General features: G+C 43.5%; 10 protein-coding genes across 10 annotated transcripts; 8 read left to right on the forward strand and 2 right to left on the reverse strand.

Moving 5' to 3' along the window:
• Positions 1 to 196: 196 nt before the first annotated feature.
• Positions 197 to 4,460, reverse strand: V865_000072 (plasma-membrane proton-efflux P-type ATPase; the record flags this gene model as incomplete). The annotated part of the gene is made up of 15 exons (XM_066223904.1): positions 197 to 939; positions 998 to 1,132; positions 1,202 to 1,267; positions 1,325 to 1,461; positions 1,524 to 1,972; positions 2,044 to 2,364; positions 2,442 to 2,862; positions 2,914 to 2,965; positions 3,042 to 3,321; positions 3,388 to 3,423; positions 3,485 to 3,641; positions 3,728 to 3,895; positions 3,969 to 4,066; positions 4,127 to 4,296; positions 4,367 to 4,460. 15 exons carry the CDS (start codon positions 4,458 to 4,460, stop codon positions 197 to 199), a joined length of 3,327 nt encoding a protein of 1,108 aa, XP_066080001.1.
• A 1,205-nt stretch (positions 4,461 to 5,665) lies between these two features.
• Positions 5,666 to 8,669, forward strand: V865_000073 (uncharacterized protein; the record flags this gene model as incomplete). Its single annotated transcript, XM_066223905.1, has 8 exons — positions 5,666 to 5,849; positions 5,972 to 6,259; positions 6,349 to 6,439; positions 6,515 to 6,840; positions 6,932 to 6,992; positions 7,064 to 7,135; positions 7,203 to 8,017; positions 8,101 to 8,669. 8 exons carry the CDS (start codon positions 5,666 to 5,668, stop codon positions 8,667 to 8,669), a joined length of 2,406 nt encoding a protein of 801 aa, XP_066080002.1.
• A 758-nt stretch (positions 8,670 to 9,427) lies between these two features.
• V865_000074 (uncharacterized protein) lies at positions 9,428 to 11,934 on the forward strand (the record flags this gene model as incomplete). Its single annotated transcript, XM_066223906.1, has 7 exons — positions 9,428 to 9,590; positions 9,686 to 10,094; positions 10,210 to 10,526; positions 10,589 to 10,649; positions 10,735 to 10,806; positions 10,885 to 11,453; positions 11,534 to 11,934. 7 exons carry the CDS (start codon positions 9,428 to 9,430, stop codon positions 11,932 to 11,934), a joined length of 1,992 nt encoding a protein of 663 aa, XP_066080003.1.
• Positions 11,935 to 12,326: 392 nt separating this feature from the next.
• V865_000075 (uncharacterized protein) lies at positions 12,327 to 13,400 on the reverse strand (the record flags this gene model as incomplete). The annotated part of the gene is made up of 1 exon (XM_066223907.1): positions 12,327 to 13,400. One exon carries the CDS (start codon positions 13,398 to 13,400, stop codon positions 12,327 to 12,329), a length of 1,074 nt encoding a protein of 357 aa, XP_066080004.1.
• Positions 13,401 to 14,166: 766 nt separating this feature from the next.
• V865_000076 (aspartate-tRNA(Asn) ligase) lies at positions 14,167 to 17,012 on the forward strand (the record flags this gene model as incomplete). The annotated part of the gene is made up of 2 exons (XM_066223908.1): positions 14,167 to 15,141; positions 15,255 to 17,012. 2 exons carry the CDS (start codon positions 14,167 to 14,169, stop codon positions 17,010 to 17,012), a joined length of 2,733 nt encoding a protein of 910 aa, XP_066080005.1.
• Positions 17,013 to 17,722: 710 nt separating this feature from the next.
• On the forward strand, positions 17,723 to 18,687 carry V865_000077 (uncharacterized protein; the record flags this gene model as incomplete). The annotated part of the gene is made up of 5 exons (XM_066223909.1): positions 17,723 to 17,752; positions 17,905 to 18,044; positions 18,282 to 18,380; positions 18,446 to 18,533; positions 18,649 to 18,687. 5 exons carry the CDS (start codon positions 17,723 to 17,725, stop codon positions 18,685 to 18,687), a joined length of 396 nt encoding a protein of 131 aa, XP_066080006.1.
• Positions 18,688 to 19,567: 880 nt separating this feature from the next.
• V865_000078 (uncharacterized protein) lies at positions 19,568 to 22,286 on the forward strand (the record flags this gene model as incomplete). The annotated part of the gene is made up of 11 exons (XM_066223910.1): positions 19,568 to 19,998; positions 20,275 to 20,370; positions 20,512 to 20,677; positions 20,801 to 20,940; positions 21,017 to 21,118; positions 21,187 to 21,469; positions 21,549 to 21,636; positions 21,694 to 21,817; positions 21,879 to 21,933; positions 22,011 to 22,192; positions 22,262 to 22,286. 11 exons carry the CDS (start codon positions 19,568 to 19,570, stop codon positions 22,284 to 22,286), a joined length of 1,692 nt encoding a protein of 563 aa, XP_066080007.1.
• Positions 22,287 to 22,846: 560 nt separating this feature from the next.
• V865_000079 (uncharacterized protein) lies at positions 22,847 to 23,593 on the forward strand (the record flags this gene model as incomplete). The annotated part of the gene is made up of 3 exons (XM_066223911.1): positions 22,847 to 23,033; positions 23,131 to 23,460; positions 23,553 to 23,593. 3 exons carry the CDS (start codon positions 22,847 to 22,849, stop codon positions 23,591 to 23,593), a joined length of 558 nt encoding a protein of 185 aa, XP_066080008.1.
• A 55-nt stretch (positions 23,594 to 23,648) lies between these two features.
• On the forward strand, positions 23,649 to 25,287 carry V865_000080 (uncharacterized protein; the record flags this gene model as incomplete). Its single annotated transcript, XM_066223912.1, has 6 exons — positions 23,649 to 23,653; positions 23,758 to 24,068; positions 24,209 to 24,269; positions 24,354 to 24,425; positions 24,497 to 24,747; positions 24,845 to 25,287. The coding sequence occupies 6 exons, from the start codon at positions 23,649 to 23,651 to the stop codon at positions 25,285 to 25,287; spliced, it is 1,143 nt and encodes a 380-aa protein (XP_066080009.1).
• Positions 25,288 to 25,830: 543 nt separating this feature from the next.
• On the forward strand, positions 25,831 to 26,526 carry V865_000081 (uncharacterized protein; the record flags this gene model as incomplete). Its single annotated transcript, XM_066223913.1, has 1 exon — positions 25,831 to 26,526. One exon carries the CDS (start codon positions 25,831 to 25,833, stop codon positions 26,524 to 26,526), a length of 696 nt encoding a protein of 231 aa, XP_066080010.1.
• Between the last annotated feature and the right edge of the window lie 32 nt (positions 26,527 to 26,558).

Below are 26,558 nucleotides of genomic sequence, written 5' to 3' on the forward strand. Positions count from 1 at the left end.
TTTTGTCGATAGATGAAACGGAGTAAATGTAGCTGTTAGATGGTAATATACAGCTTGCTAAACGCTACAGAATATTGAAAATGTCCGTTGATTTTGATTCCTGCAGATATCCCCCATTACACACTTCCTTCACCCCATCCTCCAATGTCTTTGGCAATTAGTTGATGGCATTGCCCAGCTCAATATGATCAGATAGTCAAGGTTCCACATGAGTTCCCTCACTTGATCTTTCATCTTCATCTGTCCTTTGTGAATTATCCTTATTCAGATTACTGTCTGTATTACCTTGAGTATGTTCCTTGGTCGATACTTCAGTCGGTTCACCTTCCCTTCCTTTTTGTTTCGATCCAGGTCCACTTGAAGGTTGTCTCTTTTGGTCTTGTTGTTTTTGAGCTTCTGCCTGATCACCTTTACCCGCATGATCCATTAAAGTCTTATCTCCACCCTCAACTCCTTTACCTTTATCAGAAGATTTACTATCTTGTTCTTTTTTAGGTTTCGATTTCGGTTTCTTATCTTTATCATCACCTGAACCTTCTTTAGGTGTGGCAGAGCCAGATCCACCAGAGGCGAATCGGAAGTAAGATCCATTGTGATCTGATTCATGAACGATAGTCAATCTTTGTAAGTCGGTAAGGAAATTCTCGAGTTTCTCGTTTCTCTTTGATCGAGATACTCTGCCAATATGGTCTAACCATGAGATCTTGTTGAGGATGAGGTATACAAGTAGGATGATGACTGTAACACCAAATGAGTATCCCCAGATCTTCACAATGGTAACAATATCGACCCATCCACCATGTTCGACAGCAGGTCCAGAGATCCATCCGTAGGCGGCAAAGAAGGAAGCAAGAAGGTCGACTCCCAAGACAGCTACGATCAGTTGGAAAGAGGGGAACACATTCGGAGTACCTGGTTCTTGAGCCAATCGGGTGATGACTAAAGGTGTCAAAAAATGTCAGAATAGTTTTCAGTCTCGTATTGATCTGTGACTTACAGATGACCCAAGATTCGGTAAGGGCAACCTCCAAGAACAACACTTCTTGAACTGAACCAAAGTTCTGTATGATACCTCCGTTTTCTAAATACAACGTCCCTCGGATGATCCAAGTACCAGCAGCTAGCAGAAGACCTGAACAAAATAACATATTAGCATTTGCACCTTACATACGAACAAGAGTCCTTGTGACTCGGGGCTCACCCATGATTGTAGAGATGATCCAGACCTTTGGTAATTGCCATTCGACAGGTTGTCTAGCGTAAGGGGCTATTTGATACATGGTAAGTCGCTAGGCCTGTAGCGGTATGACGCAGGACAGCTCACCTCGATCGTAAGCAATAGCAATGGTAGCTACATCCGCAAAGATAGCCAAAAACACAATCAAGTCTACTCGGATTGTCTCATTCTTGATCAAGATCGAAAGCATAAGATACACTTGGAGGTGCACACAAAGGGCAATACTACATCAAATACCAATCTTAGCATTTGTGCCTATTTGATAGCAGAAAAAGGTTATACTCACCGATAGATGATATACGCTTTCATCCTATGGAAGATCTGTCTGGCCACTTTAATAGCAGTGATAATAGTTGATAAACCCTCATCTAAGAAAACTACATCTGCAGCCGTCCGAGCAGCGTCCGAAGCACCTTCAACGGCAATACCACAATCTGCCTTCTTCAGTGAGGGAGCATCGTTGACACCATCTCCAGTCATTGCAGTTAAATGTCCTCTTTCTTGAAGGAGGTTGACGACTTGATATTTATGTTCAGGGAAGACCTCAGCAAATCCATCAGCTGCTTCGACGAAATCTCTAATATCAGATCCGGCCATTCCACCTCCAATCAATTTTTCTGAATCGTACACATTGGTCTTGAGGCCTAGTTGTTTACATGTTTCCTTGGCGATGGCGACAGCATCTCCGGTCAACATCTTGACTGAGATACCAAGTTCGTGGGCTTCTCCAATAGTCTACATACCATCGCAAATTATAAACATAAGTGCTTATATCATTCAACTGTAAGATGGACGCAACCACTCACCTTCGCAGTATCACCTCTAGGAGGGTCAAACATACATAACATCCCCAACAATTCCCAATCTTTACCATCTTCCTTGACAGCTACACCCAAAGACCTAAATCCTCTAGAAGCAAATTGCTGAGCTTGATTTCTATAATCGGCGACAGTATGAGCATCGAATTTAGACAATTTCAAAATGGCGTTGGGTGCACCTTTGGCACAGGTGTAGTGTTTACCGTCTTTCTCAACTTCGGCTGTGATCCGCTTTGAGACCGGGTCGAAAGGTGTGAACTTGTGTGTCTTCCAACCACCTTTCAACATCTCCTGAGCTTTAGGGAAGTCCTAAATGATCGTCCCATCAAGTCAAATCAGCGATACCATCACTCGATATACACTTATATCGTCCAAGAGCAACTCACCTTTAGTCCAACGATAGTAACCTTATCAATGGGGTCTAATCCTCTTACATTATGGGACGAAGCAAGAACAGCGACAGTCATGAACCAATTGGGATCAACATCAGGCGCGATATAGGGCTCATTAAGTGATAACTTGTTGGCGGTCAATGTTCCAGTCTTGTCCGAACAGAGAATATCTACACCAGCGAGCGATTCAATGGCGGTCAATTTTTGTACGATAGCTTGTCTTCTGGCCAAGTAAGCAGCACCAACAGCCAAGGTGGTGGTGGTGACTACTGGTAGACCGACGGGTACACCAATAATTAAGAAAATAAGGGCGTAAACGAGTAAGTTGTTTTGATCGGGTGTAGCTATCTTGGTACCACGGAAGAACCCTCCGATCCACACAGCGAAGATAAACGCGACGACCATTACAAGGAGACTACAGTGAAACTTAGTGTATATCCAAGCTGGCATAGGAATAATGACTTACGTTGTACCGATACCACCGAGAACGATTTGGAAGTGTCCCTTTTCGTTTGAGCCTGTACCAAACACAGCATCAGTATTGATAGCCAATCATGATACACTTCCGTCATGCGGGGAACGTGTATTACTCACTAGATACCAAAGCAGCCGTTCTACCTACAAAAGAACCTTTCGCAGAGACAGTAACCATCCCATAACATTTACCCCTTTTCACACCACAAGTATAGTATGCGACATCGCCAACGAATTTATCTACGGCTAGCGATTCACCGGTGATAGCAGATTGGTCAACTGACATCACGGAAGGACCCTTATCTGGTCCATCGTCGTCGTCGTGCTCTTCATCGTCGGAATCGTTCTGTTGTCCTTTGGCCTTCTTGGATTTCTCGTGGTTGTCTAAAATCTCTTTGGACTGATGAAAGAGGTATTCAGCTCTGTTGTTGCGCATCAGATACACCCAAGCAAGACAAGTATTCACCTTAGATCCATCTTTGTCCTGGTAATCTCCCAAGATCTAACGAACAAACCAAGGTTAGCACCAGAGGTATGGAATATGCTCGATTCCTCTTACTGACCTTGGCATCCGCAGCGATTGTATTACCTTCTTCAAGAACGATGATATCTCCAGGAACCAGATCTCTAGCTTCGATTTCCTGTTCCTTACCATCTCGAACAACAACAGTCTTCATGGCTATACCCGCTTTCAACTGAGCAACAATATCTCCGGCTTGTCTGTGAGGTACACCATCGGTCAGCTCAATCCTGCTTCTTGAGGAGCAAGTGGCATTGCATAATCATTGTGATGGAGGAATACTCACTTCTCCTGGTACCAACCGACAGCAGCGTTCAAGAACAAGATACCAATGATCACACCGAAATCGATCCAATCTCTCAGACCAGCAGCAAGTAAGACAGCCAATTCCATAACATATAAGATGGGACCTCGGAAATACGATATGAACTTGATGAATTGATTTTCGGATGGGCTACAAGCATCGATCCCGTCAGACTCGGGAAACGATGCAAGAACAGAGCTCAGGTAAGAATATCCATACATACCTCTCAAGTTCATTCCATCCGGAGTGTTTCCTTCTCTCATCGATATCAGAGGACGATAGACCTTTTTGTCGATCAGTCTCTAACCATTCTTGTGGAACCTGCGCAAACGAACTTATCAGCACAGGTAGTGTAAAACATGTGGAGTGTTCAGGACTGACCTTCTTGGTACCGGATTCTACCTTTGTCTTCTTCCAAGGTGCATACCATTTTCTAACGTATTTCGCATTCTTATCATCGTCTTCATCATCATCACCCTTCTTGTTCTTTAGCTTCTGCTTCTGTTCCTCCACATATCGAAGTAGTACATCATATTCTTCCCCTTCATACTCTGCATAAAAGAAATTCAAAATCAGTATAACCCATGTCTGCGTTGCAGATGGGTCACTTGTGCTACTCACTCTTCTTCTCTTCTTCTTCATTACGCTTAGCTTCAGCATCTGCGTCCCCAGACTCAGGATCTTTCTTGTGGTTCTTCCTATGTGTCAAAGCCATATTTCTCGCTTCCTTTGTGGTTCTCCAGGTCAGGCCTTCCAAGATGGTCCTGAGATACTTACACCAGTCTTCTTGAGCTCCTATAAAACTGGCGGTGACAAGAATAACAGTTGATAATGTGGTCTATACGACTTGGTGATGAAGTAGCAAACAGGATCTGATATATTATAAATCAGATCGATATCAATCTTCTTCACTGCGACAAAGTGAACGAAAATGTTTTTAATAATAGATATGACGTCTTTCAGCCGTATGTGTTAACCGAATACCGAATTGAGTACTACCGTTGCATACAAGTGTTCATCACCTCGGCCACTGAACTGAGTTCTCTCATTTTACCCATTTCAATTTAGGTTGAATCGAGATAACACAATCGACCTATATTTAACGAGGTCTGCTCAGCCGTACTGTACTTGCCAGTAATTCATCTGAGAATCATTATTCAGGTGACCGTTACGGTAAGAGAAAAGAGTACTTGTCATAATCTATTTGCGGATATTAAACGTCATTCCGTGCCTGCGTATCGTAATCTTCCGATTCAAACGATTCCCAGCCCAGGAAGCGCCGCGCGGGGCTCCGGCTGGAATGCTCCGCTGGAACTAGCTAAATGGTGGGATCATTTAGTAAAAAGAACACTGTGGTCGCTGTGGTCGCAGGCTATATAATTGCGTGTAATGCATATGATGGGTTGCCTACGTATCTCGAACCGACCAACTGAATAATGCAGCTCCGCAAAGATGTGCATTCGATAAGGATAGGGAAGCGAAAGGAGGGTGACGAGGGTGATCGAGATCTAGCTTACCAGCATGGACCGTTTCCCTTTGCGAATCAAGAATCAACATCAAGGAAAGCGAAAGGACGGGATGAATGAAAGGTCGTGTTCCCCCCATTCCAGCTTACCTCCAAGTTGGTTGAGTAGACCTGACGATTGTTACCGTGTGTATGTGTGTGTTTGTGAAATCAGGCCGGAGGGTGATCATAACAATAAGCATGTCCCAGTGTGATTCTGTGTATGTACATGCGCAGATGCGTGTCGATCAGGAAACAACGCTTTATCCACGAGGAGGACATGTGAAATTTATCAACCATCCAAAAAGACGCACACCCATTCACCCACACTGACAAATATATATATACACACTGACTGTGCGTTTTGTTATCACATCAACTGACCAACATCCAACATCCATTGAAATCGAGGCATCATGTCAAAGATCAAGATCTCTCGACCTAAAACCTCCATCAGTCTTGGTCGACTTCAAGGTGAAGCGAGACGGTATTTCGGGTCTAACCCAATCTTGCTGGAAGCTGGTAAAGTCGTCTTGGCTGCGGTGATGGTAGAAGTGACGAGGAGGGTGACGAGTTCTATCAATAATGCTATCAATCAAGGTAAGTCCACTCTTCTTCCAGATTATCAGCTGGTCTACAAGACACACTGTAATACACATACTGCACATTCACAATGCTAAAAGGAATGAACGCATGCTGATTATACTACCCCATCCTGTTAGGTCTCTTACTCCGAGCTACCATCCCATCTTCTGATCCAGCATACGACTGGCTGATCCACTTCATCCGTCATCACACTTCCACCTTATCCAAATCGACCAAGGACAGTATCCCATTCTGGGCAGACTACCTCGAAGCGATGTATCCCACTGGTCGATACCCTCCGAAGGAAATGATCATCCGATCTAAATTACCTACAAACGCACCGTTGAAAACGGAAGAACATGGTGATCCGAATGATCCCTCCAGGACTAATGAGGAGGTAGAACTGTTCACGTTGCCTACGAAAAGTGAGTAAACACTACAGTAGTAGCCCTTTGGAGTTCATCCCATTGCAATCGAGGTCACAGGCTTACATTGAGATGTGTGATATACATAGCTATCAACATGGACATTCCATTCGAAGGTCATACGTTCCATTTCGTACTGGAAACCAACAGTGGGCAGAAAGAGAGAAACCTCAAGATCTCGTAAGTCCCTCTTCCTCTTCCATGGTATCGAATCGTATTGTAACACGACATATATTAATTCACTGTCAACTGTAGGGTATCATCCTTCTCTCGCTCTCGAGAGATCTTCCATTCTCTCATTTATCACTCCCGAACCCTGTATCTCGCCAAGTCTCATAGCAGATTATCGATCTATATTCCCCGCCTGACCACACATTGGTGGGTAGGTTCATGGAATTTGACTTCTTTCAAGTCTATCAGACCATGGGAGTCAGTCTTTCTCCCTCAATCGGTAAAAGATGGTGTATTGAGGGATACAAGGGAGTTTTTGGAGAATAAGCAGTTTTATCAGGATAGGGGATTACCTTGGAGAAGAGGCTGGTTGTTATATGGCTTACCAGGTACCGGGAAGACTTCATTGAGTGAGTGATAACTTCTGCATACACCAGTACCAGTATACTATGATAACTATAGAGAAGCTGATTTTCTGTTCATTTGCATGATTGCATTTAGTCACAGCACTTGCATCTCACTTCAAGCTTGGTATATACATCGTCAACGTCGGTGCCAAAGGGTAAGTGAGCCTGAAAATGTATACGGTTATATACGCCATGAACTATAGACTGATTGTCCGCTGGCGTTCAGACTCGACGACGAAGTGCTCATGAAGTTAGTGATGGATTGCCCAAAGAAATGTATCCTTCTTTTCGAAGATATGTAAGCTGCCGTATCCTGCTTGAAAACGAATGGGAAGACTGACTCGTCACATCTTCACGTTGTATAGCGACTGTGCTTTTCGAAGTCGAAAGAAGGGAGCTCCCACCGTAGGACTCCCACCTCCACCAGCATCACCCAAGAAGAAGGTCAAGCGAAAAAGTCTATCGAATATCTCTGCTCCGACTTCAGTGCTTGATGACACAGTGGTCGAAGGAGGTACTTCCGCCACTGCGTCTAACTCTACCGCCGAACAGAAGATAAGTGATCAAGCACCGAACTCTGCACCAGCAATGGAAGGTACTGGTGTTACCGAGAACACTCTCGACCCTATGTTGGCCACTGTCACTTCACCTGGAAAGCCTCTTAATACCGGATTGATAAACGTTGCTGCTCAACATCTCGACGACCAAGCTGACAAAGATCCCAAAGGCGTTTTATCTCCTATCCAAAATCAAGAACCTGTGAATGGCAGTACCACCGCATCTGATAAACCTAAATCATCCGATAAACCCAATTCCCATGCCGATGAACCGCAAGATGCATCTTTGACCAAGCAAGAAACCACAGAAGTCAAGACAACTACCGGCACCTCTCCCACCGAAGCCAAAGAAAAGACAGAAGAATCTATCACCGCCACTTCCGCCACCTCTACCGATAAGACCAAAGAAGATGATACCCAAATAGAACTTTCCACCTCTGGTAAAGGAGAATGGACCACCTTCTCATCTCAATATCAAAGGGAAGAAGAAGAGAGGAATAGGTCGTCTGTCACGCTATCAGGATTGCTGAACGCCATAGATGGACTTGCTGCTAGTGAAGGTAGGATACTCTTCTGTACAACTAATCATGTCAGGAGGATTGATCCTGCTTTATCAAGACCTGGTGAGTGGTTGTGACTCCCTTTTCCCTTTCAATACAATCCATCTCCCTTGCTCTTCGAGGAGTAGGGCTAATACATCACGTAGGTCGATGCGACGTCTGGGTTGAGTTCACTCACGCAACGAGAGATCAAGCATATGACCTATTCATGTATTTCTATCGACCAAGACCATCGGACGAAAACGGAAATACGATCGAGCTTCCTCTGATCCCGCCAACATCACCAGCATTTGGTGAAGATTACGCTTCATCGCTTCCAAAGAAGTTACACACTCAAGAAAGAGATGACGAAGAATCAATCTATGAATCCTCCTTATCAACACCATCCTCGTCGCCTATCATCAGCTCACCAAATTCTTCAGCACCTTCAACAGCTATCAGTCGAGCTACTAGTAGCACCACGCTCGACACAGAAATTACCATACCTGAACACGGCATTGGAACCGAAACGGAAACATTCAGAGGAGAGAATGCAAGAGACGATCTTGAAATCTTGGCTAATCATTTTGCAGATTCACTTCCTGAGAATCGTCTGACCATATCGGCTTTACAAGGTTATTTGATGGGGTATAAACTGAATCCAGCTAGGGCTTCGGAGAAGTTTGCGGAGTGGGTTCATGTAGGTTGTCCACAGGGTTTGGAAATGATAAGATAGAAGATAAGTAGGAATGAAAACAAATCAAATGAAATAATGGTGGGTTTGAATGATTGTGTATATAACCATAATCAACGCTTGGTGAAATCATTATTGCGTATGCTTTGTAAAATCAATAGATTGATCACGAGTTACTTCTTTATTGTTAATAATACGTATTGTCAATACCATATCATATCATATACTACTTATATGCATATCTATCATATGTATAAGCATCTTTTTATGGTAGACATGTGCTGCAGAAAAGTCGAGTCGCCACAGCCCACAAGAAAGCCATCCTTCATTTTTGGTAGATAACTCGATTGATCGCAGCTGTCCTCAACAAAACTACCCTATAGTCATTCACTATCATTGGTAGAACACAGACACGCATTCAATTCGGCAAGTTCGATTTAACAATGATATTCTTGGACATGCCTTTCGCATTTACTGATGATAGGGGCGATGCAAAGTCGTGTTTTCTCATCACCGAAGAATAAGAAAGACGCTATCAGTAGTTGAAACTACCAGCGATCAAATATACACACAATCATGATTCTGTGATACTTACACGTTGTCATCTATGCACATGTACATGTATGGTGCCGAATGGTTGACTGGACAATAATGTATCATACTGCATTCTTGACATGGACAGTAATCAACATCATCGCAAGTCAGGTATACAGCTCACTACACTTCACTTCAGGAACCCACTCTTCCTCGGAAAGATTTGATAGAGGATATCAAACTCGATGCAGCAACATTGTCCCATCATGTCTTCCCTACCCACGAACAGGATGAAGACTGTCCTTCGCACAGCCAGTGGGATATTGACCAACCCCATAATCATCGAAGTCGCAGGTGGGATGGTAGGAGTATTCTTAGCTGAGTTGGTAAGACGAAGTTCTCATCGAATTGTTCAATCGATAGATGATGGTGAGTCGATGTCTGTTCCCAACTTAGCTATCTTGTCCTACTCTATATGAGTATCTAGATCCTGACTTATCAACGTCATTCTATTCCTTCCTTAGCATTAAGGATAACAGCAATAATTCATGACACAGACCCTTCATTCGACTGGCTCTTACATTTCATTCGTACCACCCTCGGTTCCTCTTCCCTGTCCCCTGACTCAAACACTTTATCAGCAGATGTACCGATATACAAAGAAGTGTTAGAAATCCTCAATCCCAGAGGTCGTATACCCCCGAATCGATTCAAGATACTTACTCAGAAACCTACGAGTTCACCAGATTACATGCAAGATGACGAGGAAGATGATCTCCCTTCTGATCCCAGGAAGTCAAATGATCAAGTACCCATCTATCGATATCCCATTGATGCACTTGATGTAGTTATCAGATTTGAAGGTTACGATTATAGGTTTAGGATGGTCAATCTTCATGGGGATGGAAGTCCTGGAAAAGGATTGGAAATTTCGTAAGTACCACCTCACAATACACCCAACCTTTTCCCTCTTCTTCGTGAAGTTGGAATAAAGGTAAAACAACAAACACATATGTGATGCTGATCTGTACCCAACCTCAACTCACAGGGTAATCCCCATCAACCGCTCAAGAGATATATTCCTCCCTCTAATCTATCACTCTCGAACCCTATATCTCTCACATACGCAATCATCTCTCAAAGTCAATATAAGCGAAGGAAGTCAAGCATGGTGGGGATGGCGTAGGACCTACAAACCACTTAGATCATGGGAATCTATCTTCTTACCTCCCTCGATCAAAGATAAGATCCTGAGGGATACGAGAGATTTTTTAGATGGTAAAGCATTTTATAGGAAAAGGGGATTACCTTGGAGGAGGGGTTGGTTACTTTATGGATTACCTGGGACGGGTAAGACCAGCTTGAGTATGTCAGGTCAATCTCTCTGCTCTGCCGGGATCACTGATGAGATGTCTTGTGTTGATAAGTAACCGCCTTGGCATCTCAGTTCAATTTGCAAATCTACGTCATCAATCTAGGTGCGAAAGGGTGAGTGCACAGATCGCCTCATGAAATTCTTCCATCTGGAGTATGTTGTCATGCTGATCGAAGATTGACCATGTAACACCATTAGTATCGATGACGATGAGTTACTCAAATTAGTCATGAGTATCCCACCAAAGTCAATCCTGTTGTTCGAAGACATGTAAGTACATCATATAGTATGATCCGCGATGCACTGTATATGTTTATGCTGATATCGACCGATGACAATGACGAATAGTGATTGCGCATTTCAAGCCACGAGAAATACCGAATTCATACAAGATCGAGGTACGCTGTCGAAAGACGACGAACATACTACCGTTGATCCTTCACAACCGTCCTCTTCCAATAGCTTATCATCGCTCGACAAGAACGTGGATGTAACTGACGAGGCGGAAGCAGGATATCAAGTACACAAAGAAGCTCATCCATTACCCGTCCCGAGTTGCGACTCACCTCAGATGGTGATACCTTCCGAGGTGATGCTCGAAGAAGAGGACTCCGTAATCCCTGAGGCAGATCATATGATTCCAGGAGAAGCAAAGGTGGAACCTTCTACACGACCTAACGAGAATACCAATACTCCCTCCAAAAAGGTCGATAACTTTCATTATCTATCGAATAATGGTCCATTCATTCCATTTCCATCAAGGTTTATCAACCCACTGGAGTTTCCCGCCTCACCCTCCAGAATCACCCTCTCCGGATTGTTGAATGCCATAGACGGTCTGGCAGCTAGCGAAGGCAGGGTGTTGTTCTGCACGACCAACTGGAAAGATAGGATTGATCCTGCTTTATATCGACCAGGTGGGTGAGAAGTTCAAAAATAATGTAATGTTCCATCATCCCTCATGTTACCGAGATACTATCGTTTGAACTTTCATCAGGTCGCTGTGATGTCTGGCTCGGATTCACCTACGCCACTCCAGATCAAGCTCACGACCTATTCAAATTCTTCTATCAACCCGATTCGGCGGAACCTCTACCTTCTTCGCCTAATGGAGTCACTTCGGGTAACACCAAGAAGGATATCGAAGAATTACTGGACACCTCCTTCAACAAGGGCGTCTTCACTGATAACAACACAGAGAAGGACGACCGAGAAGATCTCGAAGATATTGCTAAGTTAGCTGCAAAATTCGCATTGTTATTCCCCAGAGATCGATTGACCATTTCATCCCTCCAGAGTTATCTAATGCATTTCGAGGATCAACCTCATAAGGCTATTGGGTATTTTCCAACTTGGGTAGAAAAAGGTTGTAAAAATACTTTCATACAAGATGGCTGACTAACACCCTTTAGGATGATTGCAAGGTATAGGTTGTAGATCTTGCGGATCTCGTGTGTAACATCATCTAGCCATATTACTATCCCGTACATTTCTAAGACCTTGTATGTACTTCCATTTGCGTTGTGTTGTATATATATCATATGAGATATAACATCGTCTAAAATCCATCTTTGTTCTTGTCCAGCTTCCTAGATATGTTCCTAGGAAGTAGAGAGTGTCGGATAGATATGATGATGTGCAAAGCGTTGTTCACAGGGATGTAGCGGACCATTCATATCTAATGGCGGACTTCAGAGTGGACTCGAGTTTATCCTGTCGGTCGTTCTACCTCTAATCTTATGACCTTCTTCCACCATTTCTATCTTAATGCTAGATGTGACGTACAGTATCTATTCCAACCACTTCTTAGCCACTTCAAAAATCCTCTTATATTCCCTTCCTACACTGTCCTTAGGATACAAAGGCGGTGGTTTATCCCAACCATGTTTTTCTCCCTTGATCTCATTCCAATCTACATCCTTCCCCATCTTCTGCAGCCTATCTACGAAATCCATTCCTTCCGCTCTGAGCATATCATATTCACATACGGTCATACACACCGGTGGTAATTTCTCTACAAGTTCATCAGGAGCTATACCAGGAGATAATCTATAATCTGCTCTATCATATCGTAATTCTTTGGGGAAATAAGATAAGTCGAATAGTCTAGTCATCGATTGCGGCAAAGCGTGATTTGGATCACACAAATTACTAGTTTTCTCTTCTCTTGAGATTGTCCAGTCTAAAGAAGGATATATTAAGATCAATCCTTTAATCTTCGGTATCTCCATCCCATCAGGAATAACATATCCATTTTCACTGGCAGTGGTGGCGGCGGCGGCGGTGGTCCGGGTGGTACAGAGTTGAGAGAGAACGTGATGAGAAGATAAAGCTAAATTCCCACCTGCAGAAAATCCAGCAACTATCAATTTATCTTTATCTATCCCATATTTCTCGGCGTGGTTGTATGTATGTATAATGGCTGAAACGCAATCTTCCACAGGGATGGGGAATGGGTGTTCGGGAGCAAGTCGATATGATACGCCTATAGCTACTGCACCCAGTTGGTCGATTGATTGTTGAGCGAATAAGATATCGTCTGATCCTGATCCTATCACGAATCCACCTCCGTGAAATATGATTAGACCGGGTCGTAAATCGCTTGCCCCTTCGCATGCTCTGGCATTAGGCCGGTCAGTCGACGAGGTAGAAGTAGAAGAGGGTTTGTTGTATATGTCTAGTCGTATTGCGTTCTTAGCCTGCTTGATTCCCAAAATACTATCTATCCACTCTACTCTACTTTCGAATGACCCTTTGGAAGAGAGGTAATTCTGGGTACCGATTCCTAGGGAGGCGGCGATACGGAATGCTTTGGCTTGAAGGAGGAGGGACCATTGTGGTTGGTAGCTCGAGGAAGTAGACATGATACAGGTGTCTTAATGGATTGTCTATATACATGACAATGGATGAGCAATTGGCACGAAGAGGATCTGATCTGATCTGATCAATGCATTGACTGCGGATCGGTGCTGTGTTTAGCGCTTCGTCACTGGTCTTTGCTGGAATCTCAATCTCAATCTCATCTCAGGGTACTCGCAAGCGCGTATCACGTTCCAGGGGCGAACTTATCTACAATGACGTCAATCACAACACGTTATCTCCAAGCTGTTGCAACAATTTTTTTGGTCGCTAGCTCGTCACTAAGCTACAATGACTCTGCATGTATCGCATCCGTCATTCTTATTTAGGAATTCATACACCGCTATACAAATTTCGTGTAGATATGTCATCACCCAAGATCTGGACTACGTGTGCTAGGATGGACTGGAGGAAGGGAGACAGATCTAAAACATGTGTATGTCACTTTGGCACGGTGACTGCACGTTACCAATGTTCAAACTTGTGTATAGTCCGTCCATCCATTAGTCGCTGCATCATTGACATCATCGATACCGTTGTCCACGCATTCATTGGCAATCTGCGTTTCCACTCTTTGAGAATATGGTTACTGCTAACCAATAGCTAGACTAGGATCACCTTTGTTCTTCTTTCCTTTCTTCCAGCTACAGCATAAATATTATTTGTAGAACAGTTCGCAGTCGAGGTTCGAGGTTAATCACCCTTCTCTATCGCCTCTCAGGGTCAACACCTATAGTTGCATACCCTTCATTCACAAAATCATTGATCATCATGACAGTCGACACATCCAACACTTCGCCCACACCCTCCTCCGGATCATCTTCCAACCCCCTCCATAAACTAGGTCACGCCCTCAAACCATCCACCCTCGTTTCCAAGCTACACCATTCCAAAGACACCGATAACTCCCACTCTCATGATCAGGATCAGCTCGAACAAGGAAAGGCTGCTCAGCGCACTGAAGAAAAGCGACGAGAGAAAGAAGAGAAAGCTCGCCGTGCAGAGGAAGAGAAAGCAGAAGTAGCCCGTCGTCGTAAAGAATCTGATGAACTGGCATCCAAGACTGAAGATCAATCTATGAGAGAGAGGTATGGTGATTTAGAGATTCCAGGTGAAATCATCCCTTTAGATGATGTCGTTCAACTTCCTGAAGGTAGAACGGTCACATTTAGAGCAAGAATTCATACTCAGAGGGAATTATCAACTCAATTGGATTTTATCATCTTCCGTCATAGAGGTTACACAATACAAGGTGTGTTAAGTGGTGAAATAGCAAGTGAACATATGATCAAATGGACCGAACGTATACCAGGTGAATCGATCGTTCAGGTCAGTGGAGTTTTATCTAAACCTCCTAAACCCATTACGTTCTCCACCGATTCTCCACTGGAAGTGAAGATAGAAAGCATTCACTTGGTCGAACCATCCAAAAACATTCCATTCGGATTATATCATGGTGAACCACCACCTCAACGATCAAGATTGGGCAATAGGACATTGGACCTTCGTCATCCAACTAATCAAGCTATATTCAGAATCCGTGCTAGGCTCTTAAAAGTGTTTAGAGATACGTTGGACGATATGGACTTCATAGAGATAAATACACCAAAACTGCAACCTGCTGCTACGGAGAGTGGTGCAGAGGTATTTAGAGTTAATTATTTTGGAAGGAAAGCTTTTCTGGCGCAGAGCCCTCAGTTGATGAAGCAGATGGCTATTTCAGCTGACTTCGGGAGGGTGTATGAGGTGAGTTTGTTTGGATCGGTCTCATATACATTCGTAACCTATCGATCTTATCTTGTTCTTGCCTTCCCACGAGGATTAGTTCAGCTGCTGACTTCCCTGTTTCTCTCCTTCAGGTTGGACCCGTTTTCCGTGCGGAGAACTCCAATACCCACCGACACCTTATCGAATATACCGGATTAGATATTGAACTCTCCCTCAAACAGGATTACCACGAGGTCTTCCACGTCCTCGATCACATCATGAAGAACATGTTCCGAGCACTGGCCACCATGAAATCCGAATTAGCGAGAGTGAGGGAAGTGTGGAATAGCGAAGATTTTGTTTTCTTAGATGAAACTCCAATTATACCATTCTCAGAAGCCATCCAGATGTTACGTGATGATGGTCGAGATGTCGAAGAAGAAGATTTACACACACCAGATGAAATTCGATTAGGTGAATTGGTCAAAGCTAAATATCATACGGATTACTATATAATCGATCGATTCCCTAAATCTGCAAGACCATTCTATACAGCCAACGACGGCAAGACGACAAATTCGTTCGATATGTTTATTAGGGGACAGGAGATTTGTACGGGTGGACAGAGAATAAATGATCCGTTCGAACTGAGAGAGTCAATGAGGGAAAGTGGTATCAACGAAGATGAGATGGAAGAGTATCTTAGTGCGTTCGATTGGGGTATGCCACCTCATGGAGGAGCGGGGTTGGGATTGGAAAGAATAATCACCTTTTATCTCGATTTACCTGATATTCGATTATCTTCGTTGTTCCATCGGGATCCACATTCCCTACCTACCAAGAAGCCATCTTTACCACATCCCGAAGCAGATACTACCAAAGCGCGCGAACCCGACGCGGACTTGCCACCACTGGAAGATCTCATAGCGAATTATGGAGATGCTACCAACACTTCTTGGCTCGATGATCGATTTTCCATCTGGAGAGATGGATCGACAGGTGCAGCTGTAGGTTATGTCCAACAAGGGAAATTCTGTATGATTACTGGAGATCCTCTTTGTTCAGATTCTCAAAAATCCGAAATTGCCAAGAAGTTTTTAGGTTTTGTTAAAGATGAATTGAGGTTGAAACCTATATGGATGTTGGTTTCGTCGGAATTCCAGGAGATCTTGGCAGAAAGGTATGGATGGAGAAGTCTGAGTTGTACCCAGGAACAGAGAAGTAATTCGGATAAGGTAAAACCTGAAGTGATCCAAAATAACAAACAGCAAAGAGGAGTGTTCTCCGTTAGAGAGATCAACATTGAGGAAGAGCAAGAGACGAAAAATAAGATCGATGAGAGGATTAAAGAATGGCAAGAACATAGAAGTAGTGGAAATAAGAAAGGTAAACAAATTCATTTGACGGAAATTGCACCTTGGAGAGATAGTGGGCATAGAAGGTATTTAATAGCGGAGAGTGATCCGAGTAAACGGAATGTGGACGATACAAACAAGACCAATGGCGATACCTCGAACTATCGTGAACCTCGAATCGAAACTTTGGTGGTCCTCACTCGTCTCTCCCCCAAACACGGCTATCAACTGAAATGGGCTTTGGATTTCCCTTCTTCACCTAAAGGAGCCATCGAATCGACCGTCCAATCTGCCCTGTCGGCTGTACCTGGTGAACCAGTTACGTTCGGTGCATCGGTCTCGGAGAGTTTCTTGATCGCTCATGGGATAGGGGAGATGAGATCCAAGATTATGGAAAGGACATATAATGGGATAGTGAAAAGTTTGAGTTTGGATAAGAAAGCTGAATTCAGAGAGAAATTCGGTGTGGAAGGTGAAAGGACTTATATATGTTATCCCAAAGGTGGGATCAGGGTGACGGAGTTGAATGAGATTGTAAAGTTCTTCGAGGAGTAGATTAACCTAATTTACTTCAGCTTGGGGAAGAGAATGACAAGTGGGACAAGGATCGACAGTGCACGTAGGAGATCATACTGTATATGTAGATTCCTATATCGATTTTATAATGTGGATACGAGACGCACAGATGTATCATAGACATAGACTTGGTTATGTATCAAAGAGGCCAGAGCCATCTGAGTAGCAAAGACATGTTAAAGGCAGACTGGACGTTCGGAGTGCACCGTGCCACAAAATGGATGTACCCAAAGAGGTAATTCTCATCAACCGAGAATTAGAGTTGATTTAGATGGTGGATGATCAACTGACGTCATACGTCATTCTCGTCTCTTTCAAGTCTGCATCCTTTCTTTCATCCTGCTGCTCCACTGCAGCACCTGTATAGACTACTGACAACTCGATTAGTCTAATTTCCCATCCACTCTCATTCCTTGTTTCCTATTATCCAATTGAATCAAACCAAATCGTAAAGTGAGTGAGTATTCCCTATCCTGAATCATGTTGCGTCACGTCAGCGGTCCATCGACGTACAGTAGGAAGATAGATGGTCGGGTATAAGTACCGGTCCATTACGCTGTACATCGTATATCTCCCCTTCTCTTTCTCTTTCTCACATATAACCTATAACCTATAACAACAACTAACGATACACATTAGTCAAGCTACTCTACAATTTAACGAACACTTCAACTACAACAACAGCAATCATGTCTTCTCTTCCTCCCAGACAATCTCAAGTGAGTTTCGCTTTTCCTACCATACCTCTTCCGATCGGAAACAGAGGCAGGATAACGTGCTAACGAGTCGATCGCCCTTTCTCACTTATATCACTCTATCGATCTGTTCGATCGCTCACTCGCACACACTTCACTGTCTCCCTCATCCACAGCCCGACCCCCACAACCTCTCTCACACTGGTAACCTCCAACAAGCCACCAAGAACGTCAACCGATTCGCCAAGCGAGACCCGGCCTTGTACCCTTTGAGTATCATCGTCACTGGTATTCTCGGTGTTGCAGGATACTTCTTGTGAGTGATCGTTTCCCTTCGGTATTTCTCATCTTCTCGGTACAGCAGCCTCCTCACGATGGGGATGATGGGGAGGGTATGACGTATCATCTGAACGGGGGATGTCGGATTTTCTCATCATAGAATGACGGATGATATCGCAACTCATCACCTATGTATCCACATCTTATCATCCTACCTCAACACGGCCTGTCCACTTTGAAAGACGCAACACTGATTTGCTATTGGTTCGCGTAGTATGACCAAAGCCTCTGAACCTGAACCTACTCGAAAACTCATGTCGACAGGTATGGTCAACCCATGGGATTCTCAATCCAAACAAGATCTCGGACCATCGTGAGTTCATAACCCTTACTCTGCTCTGGCGGTACGATGTAATATACTGACATTGTGGATATCAGTCAAACTGCCCAATTCAAGTACCGATACAAGACTCGAGATGGTCACTACGAAGATGCTCATCCCACTTTGAACCAAACTGTTGAGCAGGTAAGTCCTATTGATCTGGTCTCCTCTCGCACACACGCACACACCCCATCTCTTCCAGTGACCTATATGGACACGAACTAACTCTCTCATCTTGTGTTATGGTTGAGGTTCACAGCTTCACCAAGATGCCGCGCACAAATACCGAACTGCCTAAACTTCCCGCTAGTACCTCGACTGCGGAATATTATGATCATTTCGATCAGGATGGGATGAATATGGGTAGAAGTGACGAGAGGGATATGTTTGGTTATAGGTTTGAATGGCCTTTTTAACTTATTTCAGTATTTTTACATTGACAAAACAACAAATATCATTTATTGCATTGTGGAGTATGAAGAGTAGGGTAGTAAAAGGAAAAGGCAAAAGGCAAAAGGAAAGAAGTTATATTCATGTATCAATTAAAGTGATTCGATTTCGTATGATTCGTATGAATGGAAATGAATCTATAACTATAACTATATCTGCATCTTCTTCATGACGAGTCTAGATTAGGGTATCATCGTGGATGAAGAATCCGACGAGCAAGCTGACAAATGTGCTGAAGGAGTGTGAAATCTGTAATACCGATTAGGAGATGATTTGTAGTGATGTCATGGATCCCATTAGAGTTGATTTGTAATTGTAATTGGATTGATTTGTTTCTCCGACGCGTGTCAGAGTGAAAGTGTCAGAAAGAGAGTGACACGGTGACATCTTCTTGACGACCAACCGCGAACAAAGAGACCACCGTGCATTCAGACCAGATCATATCATATCGTACAGTTCACATCTGCCAAGCATCCAACGGCACTCTTCACAACTATCAGACTACTTGACAATTTTGACATCGAACGTATCCCCCTTTGGTAATAGAAATCGGTCATCCCATAGTGCATCCAGATCCAATCGTTACTGAAAGGAACTCTCTCGTACCAGGAGACCAGTACTGGTCCCACTCTCTTCATTCAACAATCATACTTCTTCCATCTCACCCGTATCACCCTCACCAAGCACACTCACAGTCCACAATCCATCCAAGGTAATCATCATCCACAATGTCTTATCGACCACCTCAACCTCAAGGTCAACCAGGCCAAGCAGGAGCAGGTCCCTCATCCACCCTTACTCCAGCATCGACCAATCCAAGTGGTAACAACGGTCGTACCAGCCCAATGCCAAACGTCCCATCCGTATCGGCTCAGAACCTCGGTCAACCAGGATCAACCAACCAGGGAAATATCCCATCACAAGGTTCTTCAGGTTCTCTACACCCTTCACAATCTTCTTCCTCCTCATCTTCTGTTACTACTAACACAGTAGGTGGTGGTGGTGGTGGTGGTGGAGATAAAGGACCAGATTATGTATATTTCGAACGACGTCCCTCACAATTTGGAGAATCGGTACAGGGAAAAGCTATGGCTGCGAAGATGAAGTTGGAATTGTTTTACAAGGAAGCTGTTGAAGGTGTTGTAGGAAGGAAAGAACGGTGAGCGATCCCATCAACATCAATATCTTCATTTTCATCTTCATCTTCATCTTCCTCTTCACGATACATTCATCATCTGAGTCAATGTAATCGTATGATCGTATAAGGATGAGAAAACATTTTTCCTTGGATGTCTGATAGATCTACTTGATCTTATGATCATTAATCAAATGTTCCCTATTACCTGATACCTCTGTTTTACTGATCACTATCTACGCTGTGGTATGAAGTAAAAGCAAAATGATGACTGATATTTGATATGTGTGTGGACGATAGACGAACAGCACTGGAGAAACAACTTGCAGCGGACGCTTTGACACCTGATACTTTGAAGGCTAGACAACTCTTAGCTCTTGGAAGAAGGGAGAGCAAGTAGGTTTATTCTCATGTAAACCGCGATTGTGTTCGATGCCAAGCTGATCTACCATACCCAATGTGCCTTCCTACCTCATTTTACCTTCTTTCATCAATCTCACATTGACCCTCTTTTCCATCTCCTCTACTCTGCCACAGCTTCCTCCGTCTCCGTCGTACTCGAATTGGATTAGAAGATTTCAGGACCGTCAAGGTTATAGGTAAAGGTGCTTTCGGTGAGGTCAGATTGACACAAAAGGTAGACACGGGTAAGATCTACGCTATGAAGACGCTTAAAAAGAATGAGATGTTCAAGAAAGATCAGGTGAGTTTGTTATTCCAGATACAACTACATCGTAGTTCGTCGAATGTAGGGCAGGATATCAAGTAATCATTTTCAAATGAAAGCCGATGATTGTTGACTGATCTATTTCGCTTTCCTGTACAGCTCGCCCACGTCAGAGCAGAAAGAGATGTGTTGGCAGAATCGAATTCCCCATGGGTCGTACAGCTTTATTACTCTTTCCAAGATACTCAATACCTTTACTTGGTTATGGAGTTCTTACCCGGTGGTGATCTGATGACTATGTGAGTAGGCATATGTACCTGAATCCAGTTGGACCACGAGAATAGGCTGACAGCCAAGCTGATTCTCCTATGATAGGTTGATTAAATACGATACTTTCTCTGAAGACGTGACTAAATTTTACATGGCAGAATGTATCTTGGCTATTGAGGCTGTACACAATCTTGGGTTTATCCATCGGTAAGTGTCTGTATTCATCGTAGATCAGTGTCCACACGTGTCAACTTATGATCTCGACCTGCACAAAGTGATATTAAGCCCGACAATATCTTAATCGATTCAATGGGTCACATCAAACTATCAGATTTCGGTCTCTCAACAGGATTCCACAAACAACACGATTCAGCATACTATCAAAGATTGTTAGGTGGTGAAGGTAATCAGACTACTCGACCTCAAGCGGGTAACGCATCGAGAAACAGTGTGATGGTTAATGCTATCAATTTGACAATGACGAGTAAACAGGATATAGCTACTTGGAAAGCTAATAGGAGGAAGCTGGCTTATTCGACTGTCGGAACACCCGATTATGTGAGTGTAGCTATTTCTGTTGATTGACATTTCAATTGATATTGAAGCTAATTGTACCGTTCCGCTTTCTCTCTCGTAGATCTCACCTGAAATCTTCCTCCAACAAGGGTATGGGAAGGAATGCGATTGGTGGTCTTTGGGTGCTATCATGTTTGAATGTTTAGTTGGTAAGTTGTAGAAATGAATCAATTGGAATTGCCACTGACGTATTGTACGGGTTGTAGGATACCCTCCGTTCTGTTCGGAGAATGCCCATGATGTATATAGGAAGATCATTGATTGGAGAAACCACCTATTCTTCCCTGATGATGTTCATCTCAGTCGTGAAGCCGAGGATCTGATCCGAAGGTGAGTTGACTGAACAGCGGAACCTGTTCACCCAGCTCATTCGTACATGCTCTCTATTCAGAATGTTGTGCGAGGCCGATAAGAGATTGACCGTTGAGCAGTTGAAAGCTCATCCTGTAAGTCGAACGTCTTTGTAGATCAATACATCGAAACATGATCATTCGACAGTACTGACCCTCCCTCTTTTTCTCAGTTCTTCTACGGTGTCGACTGGTCGACCATCAGAGACATAGATGCACCTTTTGTTCCTCACCTGAGATCCATTACCGATACTTCTTATTTCCCCACGGACGAATTGGACCAGGTTCCGGAAGTCCCAAGTGGTGCGGACACTGGTTCGGATGCGAAGAAGGATCTGGCTTTCTTGGGTTATACGTGGGTGCTGCATTGTTATACTTATCCTTGACGAAGTAAAGCTGACATTGTACCATATACTTCAAATAGGTTCCGTCGATACGAAATGCTCTAAGATTGATTACCCTCCATTAGATTGGAATCGAGCACCAGACCCAAGGGTCAAGAGTGTGTGTTTATGTTTTGAAAGTGTAGGTTATAGATGATAGTGAAAACCCAATCATCGATATGAATCATGTGTATACATTTTCAAGTGATACATGATCCGGCCGACCGGAGATAACCTCATTTATACAACCGAAAGGAGGGTGAAAGCTGTGTAAGAGTAAAGACATCTGCTACACACTCGTACCATTACAATGATTGTCACCATCAGCGACAGGGATGGCAGCATCAAGGACATACGACTGCATACCCATACACGTATTAACACATTGCCACAGCACACAGCATAACACGAGGAAACACGTACTAACAGATGATCGACGAGGAAAGAATGAAACCATCGAATATATATATAAAGTGGGGAGGATCGACCATCGTTTCGTTTTTCCTCTTTGCCCTTACTTTCTTTTATCATTATCATTGATCGACTAATAAAGAGCAACACGACTTACTACTTCTTTACAATTTATTCACTGTCCTTCACCGACAACACATCAAAGATTGGTAACGATGACTCCTCTGCTCTTAACTTACCTTACCCCACTCCTATCCACCCTCGTCGCTATCTTCAACCCCTTCATGGACTTCGTACAGGATCATCCGATATTCAACGATTGGTTGAAATACCTCTCTGTAGGGGCTTTCCTCGAAATGTGTAGGGGGTGGTTTCCAGTGTTGGTCAAGTGGATATTGCAAAGTGGGTGTCTCACTTTCCCTCATTCCCCATTCCAACTAGGCATCGTGAAGTGTTCAATGCTAATCTGTATGCGTTGTATCGTCATATTTCACTGTAGGTGTAGTGGCCACAGCAAGGATATCAGAAGATGACGAATCCTACGATTGGATTTACAACTACCTTTCTACTCTTAAACCCGATAATCTCCAGGATGAGGAAGATGAAGAGAAATATTCTTTTCTCCGTACGGTCAAGAGGTCACTTCCTTTTTCTAACCGATCTACATTGATGGACGTGACTATCTCAACTAAGAAACCTCGAAATTGGAGATATTACTTGAAAGGTCATTATGTAGAAGATTACCATGAGGCTAGAAATGGTCATTATGGAGATAATCAAGGTGATAGAGGTGATAAGAAGGTCAGAGTCGATATGATTCCCAGTATAGGTGAGTCTGTCGTACATTTGTTCTTCCATCAAGAGATATAAAGATGGTTGACGATGCGATCAATTTCTGATCATCTGGGTGATTACATGTAGGTGCATGGCAGAAGATCAATTTCCAAGGGAAGGACTATTAGGATAGGGATGATACAGGATGACGATGCATTGAGAGAAGGCAAGAAATGGATCATCATGAAGTAAGACCCGATTGTTGTTAATTCAACTCACCTCACTCCATTCATTCCTCCACTATACCATATTTACAGAGGACGAGCTGACGAGGTCCGATCTTTTGCTGTAGAGCATATTTCACGACACCTCGAATGTTCACTTCCCTCCTGACTGAATCGCGTAACGAATTCAAAAGTCTTACTGCCAACAAGACGTCCATCTACACTCCTAATCTTAGCCATGGTGTGACTTGGCAACGAACGTCCTCGAGACCCAACCGACCATGGGAGAGTATATTTCTTGATAGTAATATAAAAGATTGGATATTGAACGATTGTCAAGAGTTTCTCAAGGAGTCGGAATTTTATTTGAGAAGAGGCATTCCGTATAGAAGAGGGTATTTGTGCTTTGGGGTGGCTGGAAGTGGGAAAAGTAGCATGAGTGAGCTTCATTCTGACCTAACTGCTTTATGAGTCCCTTTCCTCCCTTTTCGGTGATTCACTGTCTCTATCTGACAAATGATTCACTTTGGAAAGTACGGGAGGTACAGGACATCAAGCTAATCCCATTGCTACCTTTAGTCGGTGCTCTCGCTGCGAGGCTCAACTTGGACATATACCTCGTCAATTTGGGAGGTAAAAGGTGAGTTACCCTCCAATGCAATGGCATGGAATAGCGATTCGAGTATCGTATCATGAATCATCCTGACACTTTGGCTACGTATAGTCTCGACGACGACAAACTCCAAGAATTGTTACAAGCATGTCCCGGCAAATGCCTCTTACTGATGGAAGACATGTGAGCATATGATATCACCATTTTACCCGTATGGTATTCGCAACTAATAGATTACTCCGCTTGATCGATAGCGATTGCGCATTCACCACCAAGAAACCTCAAGAGGAAGAAGAGGTTCACCGACAGCAAGATGCTATTCCCCCTGCTTTGGCCAACGCGATCAAGAATGGCCAACTTCCTAAATCCGCCAGACAATCAAGAGAAGGTATCACCCTCTCAGGCCTTCTGAACGCCCTCGACGGAGTAGCTTCAAGTGAAGGTAGATTATTGTTTTGCACGACTAATTGGAAAGACAGGATTGATGTGGCTTTGTCCAGACCAGGTATGTGACTTTCCTCTGACGATGTACCGTATCCGAAGATACCAGCCGGGCAGTGTAGGCTGATGACATCGTGACATCGTACCGTATGATGCGATAGGCCGATGTGACATTTGGATAGAGTTCAAACACGCTACCAAATCTCAAGCTAAATTGTTATTCGAATACTTTTATCGATCCGACCCCGATTCAAAAGATACGGGTAAGGAAGGTGAAAAATTGTTCAAGGAGGACGTTTCTTCCCTCGCTGAAGAATTTTCGTCGCACATCCCGGAAGATGAAATCTCCGTATCAGCTTTACAAGGATATTTGATGAGATATAAACGACAACCTGAATTGGCTGTTGAGAATGTACGATCATGGGTCGAAAACGGTTGCGGACAAGGTCCCACCCCGTTATTGCATGATGGGAAAGTTGATCTCAAGGTTATTGGGAATACCGTGGGAAATGATACAGAGAAAGCCAAGGTGAAGGTGAGTGGAGTCAACGTGAATAGTCATATGGACGAGGAAAAAGGTGAAGATCTCGTCCATGGAGCTTGAGATTATGGGATATGCAGATTGGATGAAGGTATGGCTGAAAAGTATAAAAGGTTGGTGTTTGAATGGCGAGTCCGAGAAATCATATTCATGATGCATATTCAATATTACATTTGGTTATAGTTGAATCAGACGTTGTCATACATTATAATGAAGATACATAACAATGCATGTTTATTCTCATAGATGAAGTTTGGCATCCTCGAATTCTTGATAGATTGAATAGCTGATCCTCCTCGATATGTTGGCTTCGCCGAATTGTCTCGTGCGATCCCACCATGATCGGATATCCTTTCAGTAGATTCCAGACTTCAGAGCAGTCAAAGTAAAAGAGTGGAAGCTTCCGTCTGCTTCGCTACTCCATTGTTGGGGGCATAGAAGCCTGCTTTCCTCTCAGATCGGAAAATCAACATCTCCCACGAATACATGTGTCCGTGTGCAGGGTATATCCGAAAACACAGAGAGCTGTTTTTGCATCCTGCTTGTTCGATTGAATTCCACCGCACTCCATCTTCTACTACAGTTGACGAAACTACATAATACAGAATGCCTAAGGATACCCGAAATCAGCCTGAAGAGACGGTACGTATCCGTGACTTGACTCTAGTGAACCGATGGACAGGCATTCAGGTCGAGTCGAAGATCATCCAAGATCAAGAAGAAAATCCATCTCACGATAACCCAAAAGGATGGAGCCTGAAGTCATACTTGGTAGATGGGAGTACCGACCAGCCATTAATGCTAGATGGCATATCATTTCCTACTGACAATGACATTAGTAGTGCAAGGGAATCCAAATCACTTGATACCCTACCTGTGAAACTATTCAGATGTTCCAAGTCTGCGTCTCAGTCTGGTGCTGACAAATATAATTCGCTCGTCGGCGATCAAGTTGACAATGATATCTTACCAATCGATGAACTCATCAGTGTGGTTCCCAAATACTTATCCTTAACCCAAAAATCAGCGTCTCAAATTGGGTCTCAAACACTCTCACTGACGTACTATAATCACCTAAGCCTAAGTGGTGCAAAAGAAGTGACGGACGAGAATGAATTTCTAAAACTTACATATACCGAAGCTGCTTTATTTGAATATACAAAAGAACTATTTAATGATCCTTGGAATTTGAAAACTGTACAGGATGAAACTTTCAATAGTCAGAAGATTGAATTTGATCGATTGATGAATAGCCAAGAGGATATGGTATTGAGGAGAACGATGAACATTAAAATCACATAAGGAATTTGTAAGTCTCTTACCGACGGGAACGG

This window comes from Kwoniella europaea, chromosome 1, assembly GCF_036810445.1.
Source record: "Kwoniella europaea PYCC6329 chromosome 1, complete sequence".
Classification (NCBI taxonomy): domain Eukaryota; kingdom Fungi; phylum Basidiomycota; class Tremellomycetes; order Tremellales; family Cryptococcaceae; genus Kwoniella; species Kwoniella europaea.